This window comes from Rana temporaria, chromosome 11 (genome assembly GCF_905171775.1).
Source record: "Rana temporaria chromosome 11, aRanTem1.1, whole genome shotgun sequence".
Classification (NCBI taxonomy): domain Eukaryota; kingdom Metazoa; phylum Chordata; class Amphibia; order Anura; family Ranidae; genus Rana; species Rana temporaria.
This window is the reverse complement of record NC_053499.1, coordinates 151,058,455-151,079,750: the sequence shown is the minus strand read 5'-3', so window position 1 is coordinate 151,079,750 and position 21,296 is coordinate 151,058,455. Positions and strand designations below refer to the sequence as shown.

Genomic DNA, 21,296 nt, shown 5'->3' with positions numbered 1-21,296 from the left:
TACATATGGAAATAAAAATCTTTAAAAAAAATATATATATTAAAAAGGGAATCTACAAAGTTGACAATTTTCTTATTGAGATACACATGCGAGTGCAATCTGCTAAAGTAGTAGTCTCCAAACTGCGGTCTGGGGGCTGAAAGCGGTCCTCCGCATACCCTTATCTGGCCCTTGGGGCACTATTCCTCCCACTGACACCAACAAGAGGGCAATCATTTCTGCACTGAAACCAGCAGTGGGGCATTATTCCTCCTAATGACACCAACGATGGGGCATGAATATTCCCCTTAATACCAACGATGGGGCATTATTTACTCCCACTGATGCCAGGGCATTTTTTACTTCCACTGGCCATGGTCCGGCGCCCCTAAAGTCTGAAGCACGGTAAACTGGCCCTTGTTTGGAAAATTTGGAGACCCCTGTGCTAAAGTATAGAGATATTAATTGTATTAAACACAGCAAATGCCGTTCTCTCAGCAGCGTAGCTCCCCCCTCTCGGCAGCGCAGCTTCCCATGCTCCCCTATTTCGGCAGCGCAGCTTCCCATGCTCCCCCCTCTCAGCAGCGCAGCTTCCCCCTCTCGGCTGCGCAGCTTCCCCCCTCTCGGTAGCGCAGCTCCCCCCTCTCGGCAGCGCAGCTCCCCCTGCTCCCCACTCTCGGCTGCGCAGCTCCCCCTGCTCCCCCCTCTCGGCTGCGCAGCTCCCCCTGCTCCCCCCTCTCGGCTGCGCAGCTCCCCCCGCTCGGCTGCGCAGCTCCCCCTGCTCCTCCCTCTCAACAATAATTCAGCAGCTTAGCTTCCTTTGCTTCAAACTGTCAGCAGTGACTCAGCAGCTCAGCTCCCTACTAGAGTGACTCAGCTCTCCCTTATCCTCCCTCTCAGGAGTAACTCAACAGCACAGGCCCCCCTTATCCTCATTCTCAGCAGTAGTTTAGAAGCTCAGCTATGTAGTGACTCTGCAGCTCAGCTCTCCCTATTCTTCCTTCTTTGCAGTAATCTAGAAGCTCAGCTACCCATGCATCTCCCTCCCTCCCTCCAAGAATTGACTCAGCAATTCAGCTCCCTCTGCTCTCCCCTCTCAACATTGACTCAACAGCTCAGCTCCCCCTTCTGTTCCCTCTCACCAGTAGCTCTGCAGCTTGGCTACCTCTGCATTTCCCTCCTAAAGTGACTCAGCAGCTCAGCTCCCCTGCTGCCCTCTAGTGGGCTGTAGCTAGGCTTTTAAAGATCATAAGTGCCATTAGTAATTATAGCAAACTTTTATTTTAACAGGATTTTTATTTTTATATGAATAGATGACTGTGGTTTTCACCCGTTGGCTCTCCCTCGTTACTGTAAATAGGAGATCGCATTACCCTCAGAACAGACACTATCTGCATTATTTATCACCGAAGACTGCAACACAAATTACCTAGCGAAAGCAAGCAACACGAGTGCAAGGTGATGGAAAGGCAAGGGAGAGTCGGCTCGCTCTCCTCCAATACCGCTATTCAAATGTCACTTCACAGACCGGCTCAGCTAAAGCTATGTGATCTCAAACACTTGGCCGGCACAGGCAGACGACTGGAGCCGGCGCAGAAGTTATTGGGGCAGAAAATGGTTTTCTTCCAGTACAGTTACTTCTGAATTGGAAGTCACAGCTATAGCTGAAACAACCATTTCATTAAGCAGGGAAATTTAAAATTTCTTCCATATCACGTATATTAACCGGTTAAGACCCGGACCATTATGCAGGTTAAGGACCCTTTTTGCTATTTCGGCACTTTAACCAAAAATGTGTAGAAAAATACGTATCGGCCTAAACTGAGGAAAAAAAAAAAAAGTGTTTTATATAATTTTTGGGGGATATGTATTATTATAGCAAAAAGTAAAAAATATTGAATTTTTTTCAAAATTGTCGCTCTATTTTTGTTTATAGCGCAAAAAATAAAAACCGCAGAGGTGATCAAACACCACCTAAAGAAAGCTCTATTTGTGGGGAAAAAAAGGACGCCAATTTTGTTTAGGAGCCACGTCGCACGACCGCGCAATTGTCAGTTAAAGCGACGCAGTGCCGAATCGCAAAAAGAGGCATGGTCCTTTCGCTGCATAATGATCCAGGTCGGTGGTTCCCCTAAAAATAAACTTTTGACATTGCATTTGCTATAATAATTACAATTAGAATCGGCTGGTTTTATGTAAAAAATACCTCCGTACGACGCATCCGTCACGAGATGCCGAAAGAAGCCGAACGTCGGTGCGGCTCTATACGGCGCATGCACACCGACGTTCGGCTTCTTTCGGCATCTCGTGACGCGATGGATGCGTCGGTCGGATGCCTGTCCATCAATAAGGAACGCCCACCGCCAGCATCGTACCCGGAAGTGGCGGTGGGAAGGAATATACCAAACGCTACGTACGGAGGTATTTTTTACATAAAACCAGCCGATTCTAATTGTAATTATTATAGCAAATGCAATGTCAAAAGTTTATTTTTAGGGGAACCACCCCTTTAAGTGGTTAAAAAAAAAGAAAAAATATATATATAATAATAATAATAATAAAAAAAAAAAAAAAAACAAACACACACAGAGCCAAAAAGTACCTCTTCTTTGGTTAACGGACGATACTTGGTTTGATAGCGGCTCAGCTCAACGTTGAGACGGTGGATTGTCATCTTTAAAGCGTCATTCTCATCTACCAATTCTTGTGCCTGTTCCCGAATTGAGATCAGTTCTGCAGCATCTGCTGTGATTGAAGAAAGGAATCATTATTGAAGGAATTCTTTTATCCAAGGCTGCCTCCTGTATTTAGGTTACTTGTGTTCCTTAACGAGCCAGCTGCTATGGAACCAACAGACCCAGCAAACCTCATACTATGGCAACAGCTCCACTCTTCTCCACAGAGCCCCAGAATTGCACTTTATTACTATGTGGTGGGTGCAAGTACTTGTGTTAGGCTGGCCATGCATTATACAGTAAAACCTTGGTTTGCGAGTATAATTCGTTCCAGAAACATGCTTGTAATCCAAAGCACTTGTATATCAAAGCATTTTTTTTTTTACAGGGTATAAAAGAGAAGAGAGGCGCCTCTAAGTGTAGCAATACGTTGCTAAATGTTGTACCTTCATTAAAGGTAACCATATTGCTACACTTAGAGGCTCCTCTCTTCTTTTTTATACTCAGTTGTGACATGACGCTACTCAAGACGTCACTTGTATATCAAGGCAAAATTTATTAAAACATTTTGCTTGGTCTTGCAAAACGCTCTCAAACCAAGTTACTCTCAAACCAAGGTTTTACTGTACAATTTTCCTTTAGTTTTGACCTCATAATATGTGGTTTTGGTAAATCTAAACACTTTCAAAGTGTATGCAATCAGGCAGGCCATTGCACTCTCATCTCAAAAAGTTGGGAGGTTTGCAGACTGCAGCCTGCCGACCACCTGTGGCTCTTTGCTTGACTTTATCTGGCATTTGGGGCACTCACTATTCCTCCCACTGACACCAACTATAGGATACTATTCTTCCCACTGACACCAACGATGGGGCACAATTCCTCTTACTGACACCAAAAATAGGGCACTGTTCTTCCCACTGACACCAACGATGCGGCACTATTCTTCCCACTGACACCAACGATGTGGCACTATTCTTCCCACTGACACCAACGATGGGGCACAATTCCTCTTACTGACACCAAAAATAGGGCACTGTTCTTCCCACTGACACCAACGATGCGGCACTATTCTTCCCACTGACACCAACGATGTGGCACTATTCTTCCCACTGACACCAACGATGTGGCACTATTCTTCCCACTGACACCAACGATGTGGCACTATTCTTCCCACTGACACCAACGATGTGGCACTATTCTTCCCACTGACAACTGTGAGGCACTATTCCTCCCACTGACAGAAATAATGGACACTATTTCTCCAACTGAAACCAATGATGGAACACTATTTCTCACACCGACACTAACTATAGGACACTATTCTTCCCACTGACACCAACTATGGGGCACGATTTCTCCCACTGACGCCAACGTTGGGTCACTATTCCTCTTACCAACACAAAGGATGGGGCACTATTGTTCCCACTGACACCAAGGATGGGGCACTACTCCACCCACTGACACCAACGATGGACACTATACCTCCCACTGATACCAATGATAGGATGCCATTGCTCCCACTGACACCAACAATGGGGCACCATTCTTCCCACTGACACCTATGATGGGGCAAAATTCACATGGCTTTTTTTTTATTTTTATCTATATCACTAGTTGACCAAATATTGTTTTAAGTTTAATTTTAAACAAATCACGTTAATTCTACCCAATGGATATATATATATATATATATATATATATATATTTTTTTTTTAATGGCTTATAGAACATCGGCAGATAAAACCAAATTCACCCGGAGATATATAAATTCTATAGTTACCTCCAATTTGGGATTTCTTGCAGGCTTCTTCCAGCGCCTTCTTCTCATTCTTTAGAGTCTTTATCTTCAGTCTCCAGGCCTTTATCTGCTCCTTCATTTCCTCCACTTGAACATTCAGCTCATGATTCATGTTGATTAGCTGCTGGTTTGTGGTGTGCAGCTGCCTGATCTCCTCCCGGTTTACTTCATACGATCGGCGGCTTACAGCCTCCGATACGGCAGGGCGACCTACAGCCTCCGATACAGCAGGGCGACTATCAGCCTCCGATATGCCAGCGTGACTTACAGCCTCTGATACACCAGGGTGACTTACAGCCTCCAACATACCAGTGGAACCTGTATGATTTTAGAAAGGAGAAATGTAAAGCTCATCATCTCTAGCCAGGGTACTCCAACGAAAAGTTTAAATTGCCCACCTCAATAAACCACCTTATTAGCCCCAAACGCTTACTCAAATCTGTAGTTATGCGATACACTAGGTACCAAGTAATCTATTAAACAAAAGCAAAGAAAAAGTCCCAGCTCAACTTACTAACCAGCCTGCAACAAACCGAATTGCCCTGTCTAACAGTTCACAATAAAAACAGGGGTTGTTTGCACACATTTGCAAATACAAACTGCAGAGGCTTCGACAAGGCACCTCAGTATTATCTGCAGTCCTAACTTGGGTTTGCCTGGAGGGAGCCCACTCCTCCCTAAAGACACATGGGCACCCTAGATGGCAGCAAAGGTGTCTAGTACGCCCCCTCACCAAATAACCTACAGCACAAACAAACGGCAACTGCTCCAAACTATAACTGGCTTTAACAGCAAGGAGCACATGGAAGGGCAACGCCATTGTGCCATTTGCTGTGTGTCCAGTGCCTTTTAGGAGGAGTGGCCTCCCTCCAGGCAAACCTGCCCTCAATCTATCCATTATTTATGTGCTCTGTGACGGGAGTCATTTTGGGTGGGGGGGTTCATGGAACCCAGAATCCCTTGGAGAGGTTGAAAAACCCTTGTTTGAGCTCCCCATGCCCCTCTTAGTCTAATGCCCTGTACACACGATCGGTTAACTGAAGAAGCTGACTGATGGTCTGATGTGCGTACACACCATCAGTTAAAAAAACGATCGTGTCAGAACGCGGTGACGTAAAACACAACGACGTGCTGAAAAAAACAAAGTTCAATGCTTCCAAGCATGCGTCGACTTGATTCTGAGCATGCATGGGTTTTTAACCGATGGATGTGCCTACAAACGATCGTTTATTTTCTATCGGTTAGGTATCCATCGGTTAAATTTAAAACAAGATTGCTTTTTTTTAACCTATGGATAAATAACCGATGGGGCCTACACACGATCGGTTTGGTCTTATGAAAACGGTCCATCAAACCGTTCACCGGTTTGATCGATTGTGTGACACCCTGTGTCTATTAGGGACACAGGGTGACGGAGAAAGTAATGGACAACTACTTAATGGACACTGAGAATGAAGTTTGGATTACTTCAGATGGGACAGTAATATTTATCCACAAGATCTCCCAGGAAATATATAAAAATTATTACTGGTTTGTTTAATTCTGAACTATACATGTTAATTGAAAAAGCTGGTCACATTGGCCTCTGTTCAATGTAGGAGCCGGACAGTCTGCTACTGGGGTCTCCTGCTGTTGTCTGAAGGTGTTTGGTGTTTATACCTATGTGTATTGTACCATCTGAGCTTGAAGTCGGCAAGTCTGACCCGCAATGAAACCTCCGAGTCATCCAGGTGGCTATATAATGTAATGTATATAGTATATGTCGGTTGTTGTAGTTATGTTTCTGGTTACAGTTTGTATTGTTAGGGTAATATGATCAGATCATGATTATCGTGGTCAGTTTGCAGAGGGGAGGGTATAGCAAGGCAGGATCAGCCGGGCATTTCAGGTGATACAGGGTTCCAAATGACACCGCACAAGCACTGTGCAACATGCTTTAAGGGAACATGATCTTTTTTTTATTTTTTGGGGTTAAACACTTTAACCACCTGGGGCCCATTTAAAAAAATAAAGTGTGGTTTAATACTGCTTTAAGAGCTTTAAATTCCCCAAACTGGAGATGAAAATTGCTTTCCAGGTAGGTTGTAAATGCCTGGTGGACATAAGGAGGTTATACTAGGTAAAGTCCACGTGAATAAGGCCCAAGACAAACAGAGTACCTGATCTGACCACTTCAGTCACTTGAGATCTTCTGGTTGTTGGAACCGGCCCAGGTATTGTAGATTCTGCAACAGGATCAACTCTGGAGTCTGCATAAAACAAAAATGAAGGTTCATCAGTTCTGTCTATTCGAGACTTCTAGAAATTGCATGCAAAAACGATAAGATGGGCACAGGCATTACACGGTATATGGATTGTATCCTATGGACCTGACATTGCCTTGCCCAAAGTAATCGCAGTGCTGAAGTGTAAGGACCTGGTAATGACTGCAAGTACCTGCATTCGTTTTCAGACTGATCCTTGCATCTCTATAGAGCCCCCTGGACCCCATGTCTGGGCTGTGCCTCATATCATCATCACACACACACACACACACACACACATATATATATATATATATTACACACACACACACACACACACACACACACACACACACATATATATATATATGTATTTACACACACACAGTGGAACCTCGGATTACGAGCATAATCTGTTCTCGTAATCCAAAGCACTCGCATATCAAAGTTTCCCCATAGAAGTCAATGGAAACTAAAATAATTTGTTCCGCATTAACTTCAATGGCATGCAATACCGCATGTGGCCAGATGTGGGTGGGGGGTTGCCGGAAAGCCTTGGAAATGATCGGGGGACAGCTCGGCTGACCTCGGGAACTGAGTATTTCTGAATGGCTCCGATTGGCCCTGCACGGCTCTGGCGCTCCCCCACCTCAGGCCAAATGCGGTACTGCACACCCCATTAGCTTGAATTCTGCTCGTTTTGCGAGACTAAACTGTCAAACCGAGTCAGAATAAAGAAATAAAAAAAAAAAAACTCATCTTTCTAAATGCACGTTAACTGCATTACTCATAAACCAAGGTTCGAATACATACATACATACATATATATAATATATTTTTTTAAATCTTTTTTAATTAGACAAGATTCTTACAAAGCGATAAAGTCTCTCCCAACTATGGGACGTCAAAATGAAGTATTTGTATAACGTAACTGTGTTTGAGAACTAAAAATAATGCAGCCAGTACAGACTGAAAGATTCAGAAGATTTAGAACTAGGAGGTCAAGAGAGGAGTCCAATCATAAATCAGTGTGTTATTTGTTTTGTCCTGTCCGGGGCGGTGCAATTAGTCTGGTAGATAGAAATTTCCATGACAGAATAATGGCAATGTACGCCAAAGAACCTATAAAATGCGTGATCTCATTCCTGCTAATGTGCACTACAACGCCGACTGATCATTTTATCTATGATCAATGTTTGTTTTAAAGTAGTTGTAAAGGCAGATTTTTTTTTTATCTTAATGCATTCTATGCAATAAGATAAAAAAACCTTCTGTGTGTAGCAGCCTCCCCAGCACCCCCCTAATCACTTACCTGAGCCCCATCTCTCTCCAGCAGCCATGGCCACGAGTGTCTTAGCCGTCTGGGACTCTCCTCCTGATTGGCTGAGACACAGCAGCAGCGCCATTGGCTCCAAAGTCAGTTAGTCAATCAGAAGAGAGAGGGGGCGGGGCTTGGTTAGGAGCTTTGGACTCAGCTCGGGTTCCCCCATAGTAACCTCCTTGCTGTGGGGGCACTCGACAGAAGGGAGGGGCTAGGAGCAGTGAAAAGGGACCCAAAAAGAGGAGGATCCGGGTTGCTCTGTGCAAAAGCAACTACACAGAGCAGGTATGTATAACAGGTTTGTTATTATTTACTGGAGGGGCTGTGCGCAGTCATGTTGGAACAAGAAGGGGACATCCTCAAACTGTTATCACAAAGTTGGGAGCATTAAATTGTCCAAAATGTCTTGGTATACTGACGTCTTAAAGCGGAGGTACAGCCACATTTTATTTATTTTTTAAAGCCAGCAGCTACAAATACTGCAGCTGCTGACTTAAAAAAAAAAAGAAGAAAAAAAAAAAAAAAAAAAAAAAAAAAAAAGAAGAAGAACTTACCTGTCCAGCGCGCCCGCGATGTCGGCAGACGAGGCTGAGCAATCGCTCGGTCCTCGGATGCTGCTGCCGCCATCGTCGGTGAGGAAATCAGGAAGTGAAGCCTTGCGGCTTCACTGCCCGGTTCCCTACTGCGCATGCGCAAGTAGCATGGCGTCACTGGTCCCTGCTCTCTCCTGGGAACAGTGGGGGGGAAGTGGCATAGACTCCAATGGGAGTCTATTCCTGGAAGTGGGTGCAAATACCTGTCTTAGACAGGTATCTGCAACCCCCTCCCCCCCTGAAAGGTGCCAAATGTGTCACCGGAGGGGGTTCCGAAAAGCAGAAGTTCCACTTTTGAGTTGAACTCTGCTTTAAGAGTTCCCTTTACTGGAACTATGGGGCCAAGCCCAACCCCTAAAAAAAACAACCCTGCATCATAATCCCCCCTCCACCAAATGTTTTGGACCAGTGAACAAAGACAAGGATGAGCTCTGCGCCCTGAGCCCACCCTTTTTTTGAAGCCAATTGGAGCCTCAGGCTACAAATCTTGTTTGTTCTTTTCAAAATTGTTGGTCTTTTTTGTTCATAGCGCAAAAAATAAAAACTGCAGGAGGTGAGCAAATACCACCAAAGGAAAGCTTGATTTACCGTATTTTTCGGCGCATACCGCGCACTTTTTTGCCCTGAAAATCAGGGCAAAATCGTGGGTGCGCGATATACGCCGATACCCGCGCAGAGTTTGAACCACTGGGCCGGCATATACCGAGCGCAGTACACTTGGGTATAGCTGGGCAGGCTCGGCTCCTCTCGCGGTCACGTCCTGTACGCGAGAGGAGCCGAGCCTGCCCGACTATATCCGAGTGTACTGCGCTCGGTATATGCCGGCGCAGTGGTTCAAACTCGGCGCGGGAAGGACACCACGATGGCCGCAGGACACCGTACCCGACGAGGAGGACACCACTGAAGCCGCAGACGGACGCCGCACCAGACGAGGCCGCCGATGGACGCTGCGCAAGACACCAAAACTGTAAGTACTAAAAAAAATTTTTTACAGGAATATGGGTCCACATTAGGGGTGCGCGCTATACGCCGGAGCGCGCAATACCCCGATAAATACGGTACTTAAATACAGCGCTGCACGACCGCACAATTGTCAGTTGAAGCAACGCAGTGCCGTATCGCAAAACATAGCCTGGTCATGAAGGGGGGGTACATTTTCTAGAGGTCAAGTGGTTAATATGCCATCTCCAACAGACCCACACCCTCGCCATTTCTGTATCCCTTTATATGCCGATAAAAAAAAAAAAAAAAAAAATACCTTCTCTGGGAGAATGATCTGAAAACGCTTGATAATTTTCAACATCAGAACAAGTAGCTCCGCTGCCATCAATTTCCTCCTGCTCTGGAGAGGCTGTAGGTCTCTATAGAGATGGAAAAGATATAAGATAGCATTCATTCTCCTCTTTTATACAGTCCCCGTGTTCCACGGTGCTTTGAAATAGCGAATACAGTAGATAACAATACAGATCATAGCTGGAGAAAAGGCAGAAAGGAGACAAAAAGCAGATTGCAAAGCTCGGGTAACCAGAATTTGACAGAAAAGAATTGTGCCAAGCGAGTCCTCAAGCTTTTCTCTAGTGCTACAACAGTGGTAACTTCTTCAGCATTGTTCAGGTTTGCTGCATTTGGAAAAGCTAGGAAATTCAAGAATAAGGGCTCGCTCACATGGGTGTATTAGAGCAACGGTCCCCAAACTTTTGGGCACTGGCTTCGTGGAAGAAAATTGTGCCAAGGACCGGGCGGAAGGGGGTCTGACAAGCATTTTTTCGTGGGTGATTTGTCAGGGCAATGGCTGGTGTTGGCGCTTTAGTCATCAAAACACCATGGTTGATTTAGTGTCAGGATGATTGAAGAGCATTGTCTCCATTGTTACATTGTCATATACTCGAGTATAAGCCGAGATTTTCAGCACATTTTTTGTGTGCTGAAAATGCCCCCCTCGGCTTATACTCGAGTGAATGAATGAATGACTTGTATAGCGCAACTCATGCGAACTGAATCGCCTCTGGGCACTTTTTCCAGCTAGAGTCTGCTTAGCTGGTGCAGTAATTTTACCCCGCAGGATCGAGTCACCCTTTTGCGCCTGATCTTCCGGACTTTAGGGACCCGGTAACTTGGCACACATGTAGCCCTACTCTTCTTCTACAAGTGTGCAAAGTTTGTTGTTCGTGGGACCTACGGCCGGGGAGCACCGATTTCTCAAAGCCGGGTACCCCTTCCATTGACTCCAATGTTAAACGGTTATTTCTCTGGCGATTTTGTGGACCCGGTACCGGCCGGTCGTAGGTCCCCTGGACCCGGAACTTGGCACAAATGTAGCCCCATTCTCCTCTACAAGTGTGGGAACCGTTAAGCCTCGTACACACGATCGGAATTCCATCGGACAAAGCCGTGGAATTTTGTCCGAAGGGTGTTGGCTGTGAACATGTTCTGCATACAGATGGCAGAACTTCTTCAGCCAACATACATGAAACTATGTGGTTTTTCTGCTCTTTAGCGCCACCCTTTGGGCAACTTCTGCTAATATTGTCTTATGGTTAGCATTCGCTTAGAGCATGCGTGTTTGTACTTTGTTTTTTTATGGACTTGTCTACACACGACCGGATAATCCGACAACACACATTTGTTAGAGAAAGGGAGCCACCACTCAAGGCAGAAGATGCAAATGATGACCCTCTTCACTGAACCCGAAGCCACGGGTGCCGGTAGTTCATATGATAAAGAAAAATGAAAGGGGTTGTCTGGACAGCTGCACTCCGAAGAAAATACCAGTTACTCACCGGTAGCTGTTTTTCTATGAGTCTTACAGGACGGCACCTTGAGAGTAGACTGGCTTCACCTGACAGGAAACACAATCAAAAAGAGGTTTAAAAACCCCGCCCCTCCCCGTGCACCTCAGTTCGTGATAAAGTAACCACCATAAGAGCACGGGAACCAGTATATGAAAATACAAACCATACAAAGTCATCAGGGTGGGAAATAGGCCTGCCGTCCTGTAAGACTCATAGAAAAACAGCTACCGGTGAGTAACTGGTATTTTCTCGAGTCGTCTTCCAGGACGGCACCTTGAGAGATAAGCAAGTAACCCTCAGGCCTACCTTAGGGCGGGACCACTGCCTGCAGGACTCTTCTGCCAAACGTCAAGTCTTGGGGTGACAGGAGTTCCACTCGGTAGTGTTTTAGAAAGGTGTTCTGGCTTGACCACGTTGCTGATCTACAGATTTGTTCCACCGAAACTCCTGCTCTCTCTGCCCAGGAGGTTGCTATAGATCTCGTGGAATGTGCCTTCACTTTAGGTACTGTTTTGCCAGCCTTACTGTATGCTATTGAAATTGCCTGTCTTATCCATCTAGATATGGAGGCTCTAGATGCTTGGCAACCCTTTTTCTGTCCTGAAAAGTTGATTAGCAAGTGTGATGAGCGTCTGAACTCGCTCACCCTTTCTAAATAAATTAACAAACAGCGTCTTACATCCAAACAATGAAAGGTTCGTTCTCTTTCATTCTGTGGGTTTGCGCAAAAAGAAGGAAGTATAACTTCTTGTGACCTATGAAACTTCGTTGCCACCTTAGGTAGGTACAGGGGATCCTGACTTAGGATTACCCTGTCCTCGAATAAACGAAAATAAGGCTCTTTGATTGAGAGCGCTTGCATGTCTCCTATTCTTTTAGCCGTGGTGATGGCCAAAAGAAATGAGAATTTAAATACTAACAGCCTAACCGGAATGCTGTCTATCGGTTCAAACGGAGGTTTGGATAGCTGGTCTAACACCAGGGAGAGGTCCCAAGGGGGAACTCTGGATATCTGTATAGGAGACAACCTATCCCTGGCCGTCAGGAACCTCTTAATAAGAGGATCCAGAGCCAGCCTCTTGTCTAAAAAGTAGGACAAGGCGGCAACCTGTACTCTTAGGGTTCTCGTAGCTAGACCTAGATCTACCCCTTCCTGAAGGAACTCCAAGATAACTGATATTTCGGGTAGTGGAGCTTGTCTTGCCGCGCACCAGCGTGAAAACACTCCCCAGGTCTTGGCATAGATCTTCCTGGTAACTTCCTTACGACTCGCTAAGAGGGTATCTATTACCTTCTCTGAGCAACCCTTCCGCTGCAGGTTCCACCTCTCAAGTACCAGGCCGTCAGACTGAAAAAGCCTGGCTCTGGATGAAAGATCGGCCCTTGCCGCAGAAGGTCCACCCGGACCGGGAGAGGGAGGGGAGGAAGTACTGACCACTGTTCTAATATTGGAAACCAAGATCTTTTGGGCCACCAGGGAGCGATCAGGATCAGCTTCCCTTGTGAACGACTCAGTTTTTGCAATACCCTCGGGATCAGATTCAGGGAAGGGAAGGCATAGGCTAGGTAAAATGTCCAGGCCTGGGCCAACGCGTCCACACCCTCCGATCCCTGATCCCGGGAGAGGGAGAAGAACCTTTCTATCTTCTTGTTCCTCCTGTGAGCAAAGAGGTCTATTTCTGGGATGCCGAAATGATGACATACCCAATCGAAGACCTCCTGACTTAGTTCCCACTCTCCCTGGAGAATGGGTTGGCGGCTTAGAAAGTCCGCTTCTAGGTTTAGGACTCCCCTGATGTGAACTGCTGACAGGGAGCGGACCCTCTGTTCTGCCCAGCCTAGAATTTCTAGGGACAACCTTAGGAGCGAACGGGACCTGGTGCCTCCCTGATGGTTCAGAAACGCCACCGTGGTCGCGTTGTCGGAGAGAATTTGTATTTCCTGGTTCAGGATTCTCTCCTCGAACGCTTCCAAGGCTCTTCCGACCGCTGATAATTCTCGGAAGTTGGAAGACGACTCCCTTTGGTGTCGATCCCAGGAACCCTGGGCCTGTAGGCCCGCCATGTGGGCTCCCCATCCCCAGGAGCTGGCATCCGTGGTTATCCTGAGGGGGTTTGACTGGTTCCACTGAAGGCCTCTTCCCAAGTTCCAAAGAATGAGCCACCACTCTAGAGTGTTCTTTACCGACTCTGGAATGGAGACCCTGGAGTCTAGGGATGTTTCCTTCCCGTCCCAGGAGGAGAGGAGGAAGGCCTGTAGTGGCCTGTAGTGGAGCTGGGCCCACGGAACTGCTGGGATGCATGAGGTCATAAGTCCCAACAATCTCATGATCTCCCTGAGTGAAATATCTGCTGTTCCCCTGACAGACCTGACCACTGAGATGAGTCTCTGGACCTTGTCTACTGGTAGGAGAAGCTTTTTCTCTAAGGAATCTATTAAGAATCCCAGATAGATCTTTCTCTGTTCTGGGAGGAGAGAAGATTTTTCTCTGTTTATAATCCATCCTAAGGATTCCAGTGTAGTCAGGACGGTGGTCAGGTCCGTGAGAAGAAGTGCTCGACTGGGATTGAACAGCAGCAGATCGTCGAGGTAGGGAACAAGGGAGATGCCCTTCAGATGTAGAAAGGCGACCACCTCTGCTAGCACCTTCGTGAAAACTCTTGGGCTGGAGGCAAGCCCAAAGGGAAGAGCAGTGAATTGCCAGTGTTGGATCCCCTGAGGGGAAACAATGGCGAATCTCAGGAATCTTTGATGGTCCTGGTAAATGGGGACATGGAGGTAGGCGTCCTTCAGGTCTATGGTTATCATAAATACCCCTTCTAAAAGAAGTCCTTTGAGACTGTAAATGTTCTCCATGCGGAACCTCTTGTAGAGGAGATAAGTATTCAGGGGTTTTAAGTTGATGATTAGACGGAATTTTCCCGAGGGTTTTGGTACTACGAAGATGTGAGAGTACACCCCCTGACCCTGTTGGTCTACCGGAACTGGGACTATGACCCCCTGTTGTGCTAGGTCTGACACATTCCCTAGAAGGCTTGCCGCTTTGAGGGGATTTTGGGGTAAATGAGTGAGGAGGAAAATTGGTGGGGGAAGATGGCGGAATTCCAATCTGTAGCCTTCCTTCACTATCTGCAAAATATGAGGACTCCGTGTTATGCTTTCCCAAGCTGGAAGAAATCGGGAGAGCCTTCCCCCGACTCTCGAGTCACTTGGAGTCTTTCCCAGCGGGTTTAGGATCAGGAAAAAGGATTCCCCCTTTTGGTTTATCCTTCCCTGTGATCCACCTCCTATTAAAGGCCGCTCTTCGGTCTGAAGGTCGGTTTTTATTCTGGGGGCCTCGAAAAAATCTCCTCCTATTTTGTTTAGGTTTGGGAGGGAACCGTTTACCCTTTTCTGAGGCCCTAGTTAGAGCCTGGTCTAAACCTGTCCCAAAGAGGAGGGATCCCTCAAAGGGCAGGGCACAGAGACGGGATTTGGAGGCCAAATCTCCTTCCCATGTTTTGAGCCATAGTGCCCTTCTTGAGGCGTTAATAAGAGCGCCCGTTTTAGCAGAGGCTCGAGCGGACTCAATTGATGCGTCTGCTAGATAAGCGACAGCGCTACCTATGACTCTAAGGGAATCTCGGATATCCTTAAACTTTGAAGTCTGCGGGATATGTTCCAACATCCTGGATAGCCAGGTATCCGTATTCCTGGCAATGCAGGATGAGGCCAGGGCGGGCCCCAGGGCTGCCGCATTAGCCTCCCAGGCCCTGCGAAGGGAGGTCTCTGCCCGTCTGTCTAGTGAATCCTTTAAATTCCCAGCATCCTCAAAGGAAAGGTCAGACTGTCTAGACAGTTGAGCTAGGGAAGCGTCTAGTTTAGGGACTTTGAAAAATTTGTTTTCTAGTTCCTCCTTAAAGGGACAGCGCCTTTTCCAGGTTTTGTACCTTAGTAACTTCTTTTCAGGTTCAGCCCACTCTCTTAGAACTAAGTCTTGAAGAGATTGGTGAACTGGGATAACCTTTGGCTGGGGTTTAGCTAAACCCTGGTACATCTTATCCTGTGCTGACACTAGTTCGGCCGGCTGCTGAATCCCCTCAGAGGTATAGATAGCCGCCAGTAAACCACCCATGTCATCCGCTGAAAAAATGAATTTGCCTGATCTAGCATCTTCATCCTCCTCATCTGTCTGGCTATCAATGAGACCTTCTTCCTGAGCCTCTGAATCCTCAGAGTCTGACAGAAGAACGTCCCTAGCCCTCAACAATTTTGGAGCCGAGGTGGATAAGCTTTCCTGTGAGGAGGGTCCAGCTGCTAGGGGATCAGGTTCTTTGGTTTTTAAGACTTCCTTAAACTCTTTTAATGTGGAAAGCATCTCTGACTGAACCGTCAGGAATTCTTTCATTATCAGCGAAGTTTCCTTCCCTGTGAGCTTTTGAATGCACTTAGCACACAAAAGCTTGGAATAGTCTGTGGCAGCTTAATGCTACAATTCCCACATCTTTTAGCTTTAGATGTATGTTTAGCAGAAACACTAGAAGCCTCCCCCTGGGCAATAACCTCTTCCCCTGAAAGTAAAAGACAGAGGCTTTAATACAAAAGGAGTAGGGGAAGGGAAGGGGGGTGTGTGGGGAATAAGGACCCAGTCCAAGTGCCCCAATGCAATTTCTGGAGGTAGACTCACCCCTGGTGGATTCCTCTGCAGCAGCGGTTAGTGCCGGGCGGTCCTCGCGCTCCATGGCACCGTCGAATCGGGCGCCACTCTCTCCCCTGCTGCGCTCCGTGCGTGTGAGCCAACGCCGATGGCGGCCGCCATTTTGGTGAAGACCGGAACTGGAAGTGCGTCATCACCATGCGCCGCCATCGATGCAGCGTCGAAATGCTGGCTCCACCGAGAAACGAGGCTGGGAGAACAGCAGCCGAGTCCACAGCGCGGAGATGCGTCTTTACCCGCCCAGCAGGTAGGAGGACGCTCGGGAGAGAGGGATTCCAGCCACCTAGGTGTTCTGAGGTAGCCACTATCCCAGATACACCTAGCAGGGGGGGGTTTCCAAACAAAGTTTTCCTTCAGCTCCCCCCCCCCCCTCAATACGGGGAGACCCTCTGGACAGGCAATAGCCTCACTGAGCTCAAGGCCTCCCAGGACCCATGGCTCACCTTCCAAGAGGGGGACCACCAGCCCCAGGCCTTAGGTCTTTTTAGAAAACAAAAAAACGTTTCGCTGGGGGAAACACAATCATGAACTGAGGTGCACGGGGAGGGGCGGGGTTTTTAAACCTCTTTTTGATTGTGTTTCCTGTCAGGTGAAGCCAGTCTACTCTCAAGGTGCCGTCCTGGAAGACGACTCGAGAAAATTGCTTTTTATTGTAAAAAATCACAGCCATGCGTTTCTCTAGGTCGTCTTGGGTGTACAATGTATTCTTATAGAGTGTGACCACATGACAATGACAATGTACCTGTTACCTTGCCTATCTAATGTATCACCTTACTGTTTCAGTTGCCAAGTTTCTATGCAAAGCATACTTAACATGTATGCACCCTTTGATCAATAAAAACAGATGGTGCAGGTCGGGGACCCCCGTACTAGCGCATACTCACAAAATCTGGAGCTGCACTACAAATACAGTACATACCGCATATACTCGAGTGTAAGCCAACCCGAATACAAGTACAAAAAAAAACCTGGGAAAACGTATTGACTCGAGTATAAGCCTAGGGTGTCTATCTGCATGCCTCACTGTGTCCATGTGCATGCCTCACTGTGCCCATGACGAGACTGACATTTAACATGGGAGTCTATGGAAGGGGTGCCCGGCTTTAAAAAAAAAAAAAAAAAAAATCGGTGCTCCCCAGCCATAGGTCCCCCAGACAAAAACCTTTGCACACTTGTAGAGGAGAAATGGGGCTACATGTGTGCCAAGTTCCGGGTCCAGGGAACCTACGACCAGCCGGTACCGGGTCTCTAAAGTTACCAGAGAAATTACCATTTAACATGGGAGTCTATGGAAGGGGTGCCCAGCTTTGAAAAATTGGTGCTCCCCGGCTGTAGGTCCCCCAGACAACAAACTTTGCACACTTGTAGAGGAAGAGTGGAGCTACATGTGTGCCAAGTTTGGGGTCCAGGGAACCTACGGCCAGCCGGTGCCATAAAACTACCCCCTATTTTGTAAACGCTATAACTTTTGTGCAAACCAATCAAATGTTTATTGAGATTTTTTACAAAAAATATGTAGAAGAATACGTATCGGCCTAAACCGAGGGAAAAAAAATTGTTTTTTAATATCTTTTTGGGGGATATTTATTATGGCAAAAAGTAAAAAAATATTCATTTTTTTCAAAATTGTCGCTCTATTTTTGTTTATAGCGTAAAAACTAAAAACCGCAGAGGTGATCAAATACCACCAAAAGAAAGCTCTATTTGTGGGGGGGAAAAAAAAGAACGCCAATTTTGTTTAGGAGCCACGTCGCACGACCGCACAATTGTCATTTAAAGCGACGCAGTGCCCAATCGCAAAAAGTGCTCTGGTCTTTGACCAGCAATATGGCCGGGGGGTTAAGTGGTTAAATGTAACCTGTACACAGAGAACATTCATATAAAAAATTAAATCAGTGATCTCACTTTTCTGCCCTTGTGAGGAAGAGCGTAAATTGGCTCCACTGCCACACTTTCATCTCTCCTTGGTGACGCTTGCTGAACAAATTGCTTTTCAATTTCCGACATTTGCTCCTCCGTTCCATCATCATCATCAAACTCTGACATTATGGGAAAATTCTGCTTGTTCCGATTCGCGTACGCCTTCCAATTTTGTCTGAAATAAAACTCCAAAAATAAATTGCTTTTATTTTAAAATAAAAAACACATAAAAAGCATGCCACAGCAGACGGGGTAAAAAACTGACGCGTTTCACACCAAACTTTAGTGCTTATTCATAGCCCACAGTCAAATGGACACCTTGACCCACCAACTGGACTGGACTATCCCCAATTTCTCACCCCGTCATGGAAAGCACTGGCCCTAATTTCCAGGATAAAACAAGACGAGGGTCACTACTTACGCTAGTCCGAGCTCTGAGGCCGACGCGTAGGGTTCGATCTGGCTCCCTTCATCAACGCACACGCTGTCAGAGTAGGACCTTTGGCGCGGCTGCGGCATTGCAACTGTGCGACCGGTTAAGGAGGTCATCAAAACAGCAGCAGCAAGAGCGGACCTAAACAAATGATAGGAAGTTCTGTTTATACACAAATACTTCAATTGTACATGGAAAATCTTCCAATGGGGACCGGCGACAACTGTCCAAGAGGGGATTCTCTGTCACTTTGGAGGGATATCCTTTCACTTCCTGTTGGGTCCCTGGGACAGGAAGTGAAGACAAACTCCAACAGGACACAGACATTTAAGCATTTATTTAAAAAAAAAATTAAACCCGACAACATTTTTAACCCTTACCTATTCTATCTATCTATCAAAAAAAAAAAAAAAAGATAAACTTTAAACTGTTATTCATGATTCAATCCAATGGTTTGGTAAGATTCAGAAACAAGTTAGACCGTGCAACTTAAAGCAGACCTTCAGTCATTTTTTTAAACTTTCAATCCTTTAAATCTTCTGGGTGAAGCCAGAAGAAGAACCGGGACACTAAGAGGTGGGAAGGAAGGTAATAAGGAAACACACAGAGGAATGTGATAGAGGAGAATGAGACTCGCTCACACCTACCTGGGTCTCTCTGGAGAGGGGTTCGGGCTGCGGGGAGGAGGGGTGCGAGGAACGGCAGAGCGGGGGGCTACGGTGGCTGCAGGGATGAGGCCATGAGCAATGTGCTTCTGAGCAAGGAAGACAAACCAGCAGTCAGTGTCATCACAGATCATCATTCATTTCAGAGAACATTACAGGAACATGTCAGCGGGGAGTCATCATGGGATCCACGTCACATCATTACATGTCACTTTATAGGGTCAGTGTACAGGAAATTCCCTCATAGGGAACTATACATTCCAGCAGTTTTGGGAGGGGGAATACTACTCCCAGCATCTCTGCTGGAAAACTACAACTCACAACATGTCCGGACAGCCTCTGAGGGAGAACTATAACTCCAAGCATGTCCTGCCAGTCTCTGGGGAGAACTATAACGCCCAGCATGTCCTGTCAGTCTGTGGGGAAAAACTAGAACTCCCAGTATGTCCTGCCAGTCTCTGGGGAGAACTAGAACTCCCAGCATGTCCTGCCAGTCTCTGGGGAAGAACTATAACTCCCAGCATGTCCTGCCAGTCTCTGAGGGAGAACTATAACTCCCAGCATGTCCTGCCAGTCTCTGGGGAGAACTATAACGCCCAGCATGTCCTGCCAGTCTCTGGGGAGAACTAGAACTCCCAGCATGTCCTGCCAGTCTCTGGGGAAGAACTAGAACTCCCAGCATGTCCTGCCAGTCTCTAGGGGAGAACTAGAACTCCCAGCATATCCTGCCAGTCTCTGGTGGGATTAGAACTCCCAGCATGTCCTGCCAGTCTCTGGGGAAGAACTATAACTCCCAGCATGTCCTGCCAGTCTCTAGGGAAAAACTATAACTCCCAGCAGGTCCTGCCAGTCTCTGGGGAGAACTATAACTCCCAGCATGTCCTGCCAGTCTCTAGGGGAGAACTATAACTCCCAGCATGCCCTGCCAGTCTGTGGGGAAGAAATATAACTCCCAGCATGTCCTGCCAGTCTCTGGGGAGAACTACAACTCCCAGCATGTCCGGCCAATCTCTACGGAGAGCTATAACTCCCAGCATGTCCCACCAGTCTGTGGGGAAGAACTATAACTCCCAGCATGTCCGGCCAGACTCTAGGGAGAACTATAACTCCCAGCATGTCCTGCCAGTCTCAGTGGAGAACTAAAACTCCCAGCACATCCTGCCAGTCTGTGAGGAAGAACTATAACTCCCAGCATATCCTGCCAGTCTCAGTGGAGAACTAGAACTCCCAGCATGTCCCGCCAGTCTGTGGGGAAGAACTATAACTCCCAGCATATCCTGCCAGTCTCAGTGGAGAACTAGAACTCCCAGCATGTCCTGCCAGTCTGTAGGGAAGAACTATAATGCCCAGCATGTCCGGCCAGTCTCTAGGGAGAACTATAACTCCCAGCATGTCCTGTCAGTATCTGGGGAAGAACTATAACTTCCAGCATGTCCTACCAGTCTCTGGGGAGAACTAGAACTCCCAGCATGTCCTGCCAGTCTCTGCAAAGAACTATAACCCCCACTATGTCCCGCCAGTCTCTGGGGAGAACTATAACTCCCAGCATGTCCTGCCAGTCTCTGGGGAGAACTATAACTCCCAGCATGTCCTGCCAGTCTCTGGGGAGAACTATAACTCCCAGCATGTCCCGCCAGTTTCTGGGGAGAACTATAACTCCCAGCATGTCACGCCAGTCTCTAGGGGAGAACTATAACTCCCAGCATGTCCCGCCAGTCTGTGGGGAAGAACTATAACTTCCAGCATGCCCTGCCAGTCTCTGGGGAGAACTATAACTCCCAGCATGTCCTGCCAGTCTCAGTGGAGAACTGTAACTCCCAGCATTTCCTGCCAGTCTCTGGGGGAGAACTATAACCCCCAGCATTTCCTGCCAGTCTCTGGGGAAGAACTATAACCCCCAGCATCTCTCCTATGGAGGGCCCTGTCAGGGGAGTCACACTCACAAACTGGTTAGCTTCTCTCCTCCTGAACGGGAAGGACATGTCGCCCGCGATCTCTCAGGGTTTCCCCTTCTCACACACACACCGCTCTTCCTCCGTCAGTTACTTCAACCACGGAATTCTACCGCCACGTGACCGTCGGCGTCCAATCCGATCAATCGCTAGCCGCGCTCCCACCAATCGGCGCTCGCCTCCTCCCGTCGCCCCTGGCAACCCTGTGCGTCTTCCACAGAAGGAAACC

At 47.2% G+C, this 21,296-nt stretch overlaps 1 protein-coding gene across 2 annotated transcripts in view; it reads right to left on the bottom strand.

Moving 5' to 3' along the window:
* The window catches only part of CEP89 (centrosomal protein 89), a 95,110-nt gene extending 73,837 nt beyond the window's left edge, over window positions 1–21,273 (bottom strand). The window contains exons 1-8 of one of the 2 annotated variants that reach the window (XM_040329453.1): window positions 21,059–21,273; window positions 19,098–19,204; window positions 18,439–18,591; window positions 18,003–18,192; window positions 9,868–9,970; window positions 6,612–6,701; window positions 4,435–4,770; window positions 2,582–2,721 (exon numbers count right to left, since the gene is read on the bottom strand). In XM_040329453.1, the coding sequence (XP_040185387.1) occupies window positions 2,582–2,721; window positions 4,435–4,770; window positions 6,612–6,701; window positions 9,868–9,970; window positions 18,003–18,192; window positions 18,439–18,591; window positions 19,098–19,204; window positions 21,059–21,097 (1,158 nt within the window). In that variant the 5' untranslated portion in view covers window positions 21,098–21,273. Of the gene's footprint in view, window positions 1–2,581; window positions 2,725–4,434; window positions 4,771–6,611; window positions 6,702–9,867; window positions 9,971–18,002; window positions 18,193–18,438; window positions 18,592–19,097; window positions 19,205–21,058 lie in introns of both variants that reach the window. The other variant, XM_040329452.1, reaches the window with a different exon arrangement.
* Between the last annotated feature and the right edge of the window lie 23 nt (window positions 21,274–21,296).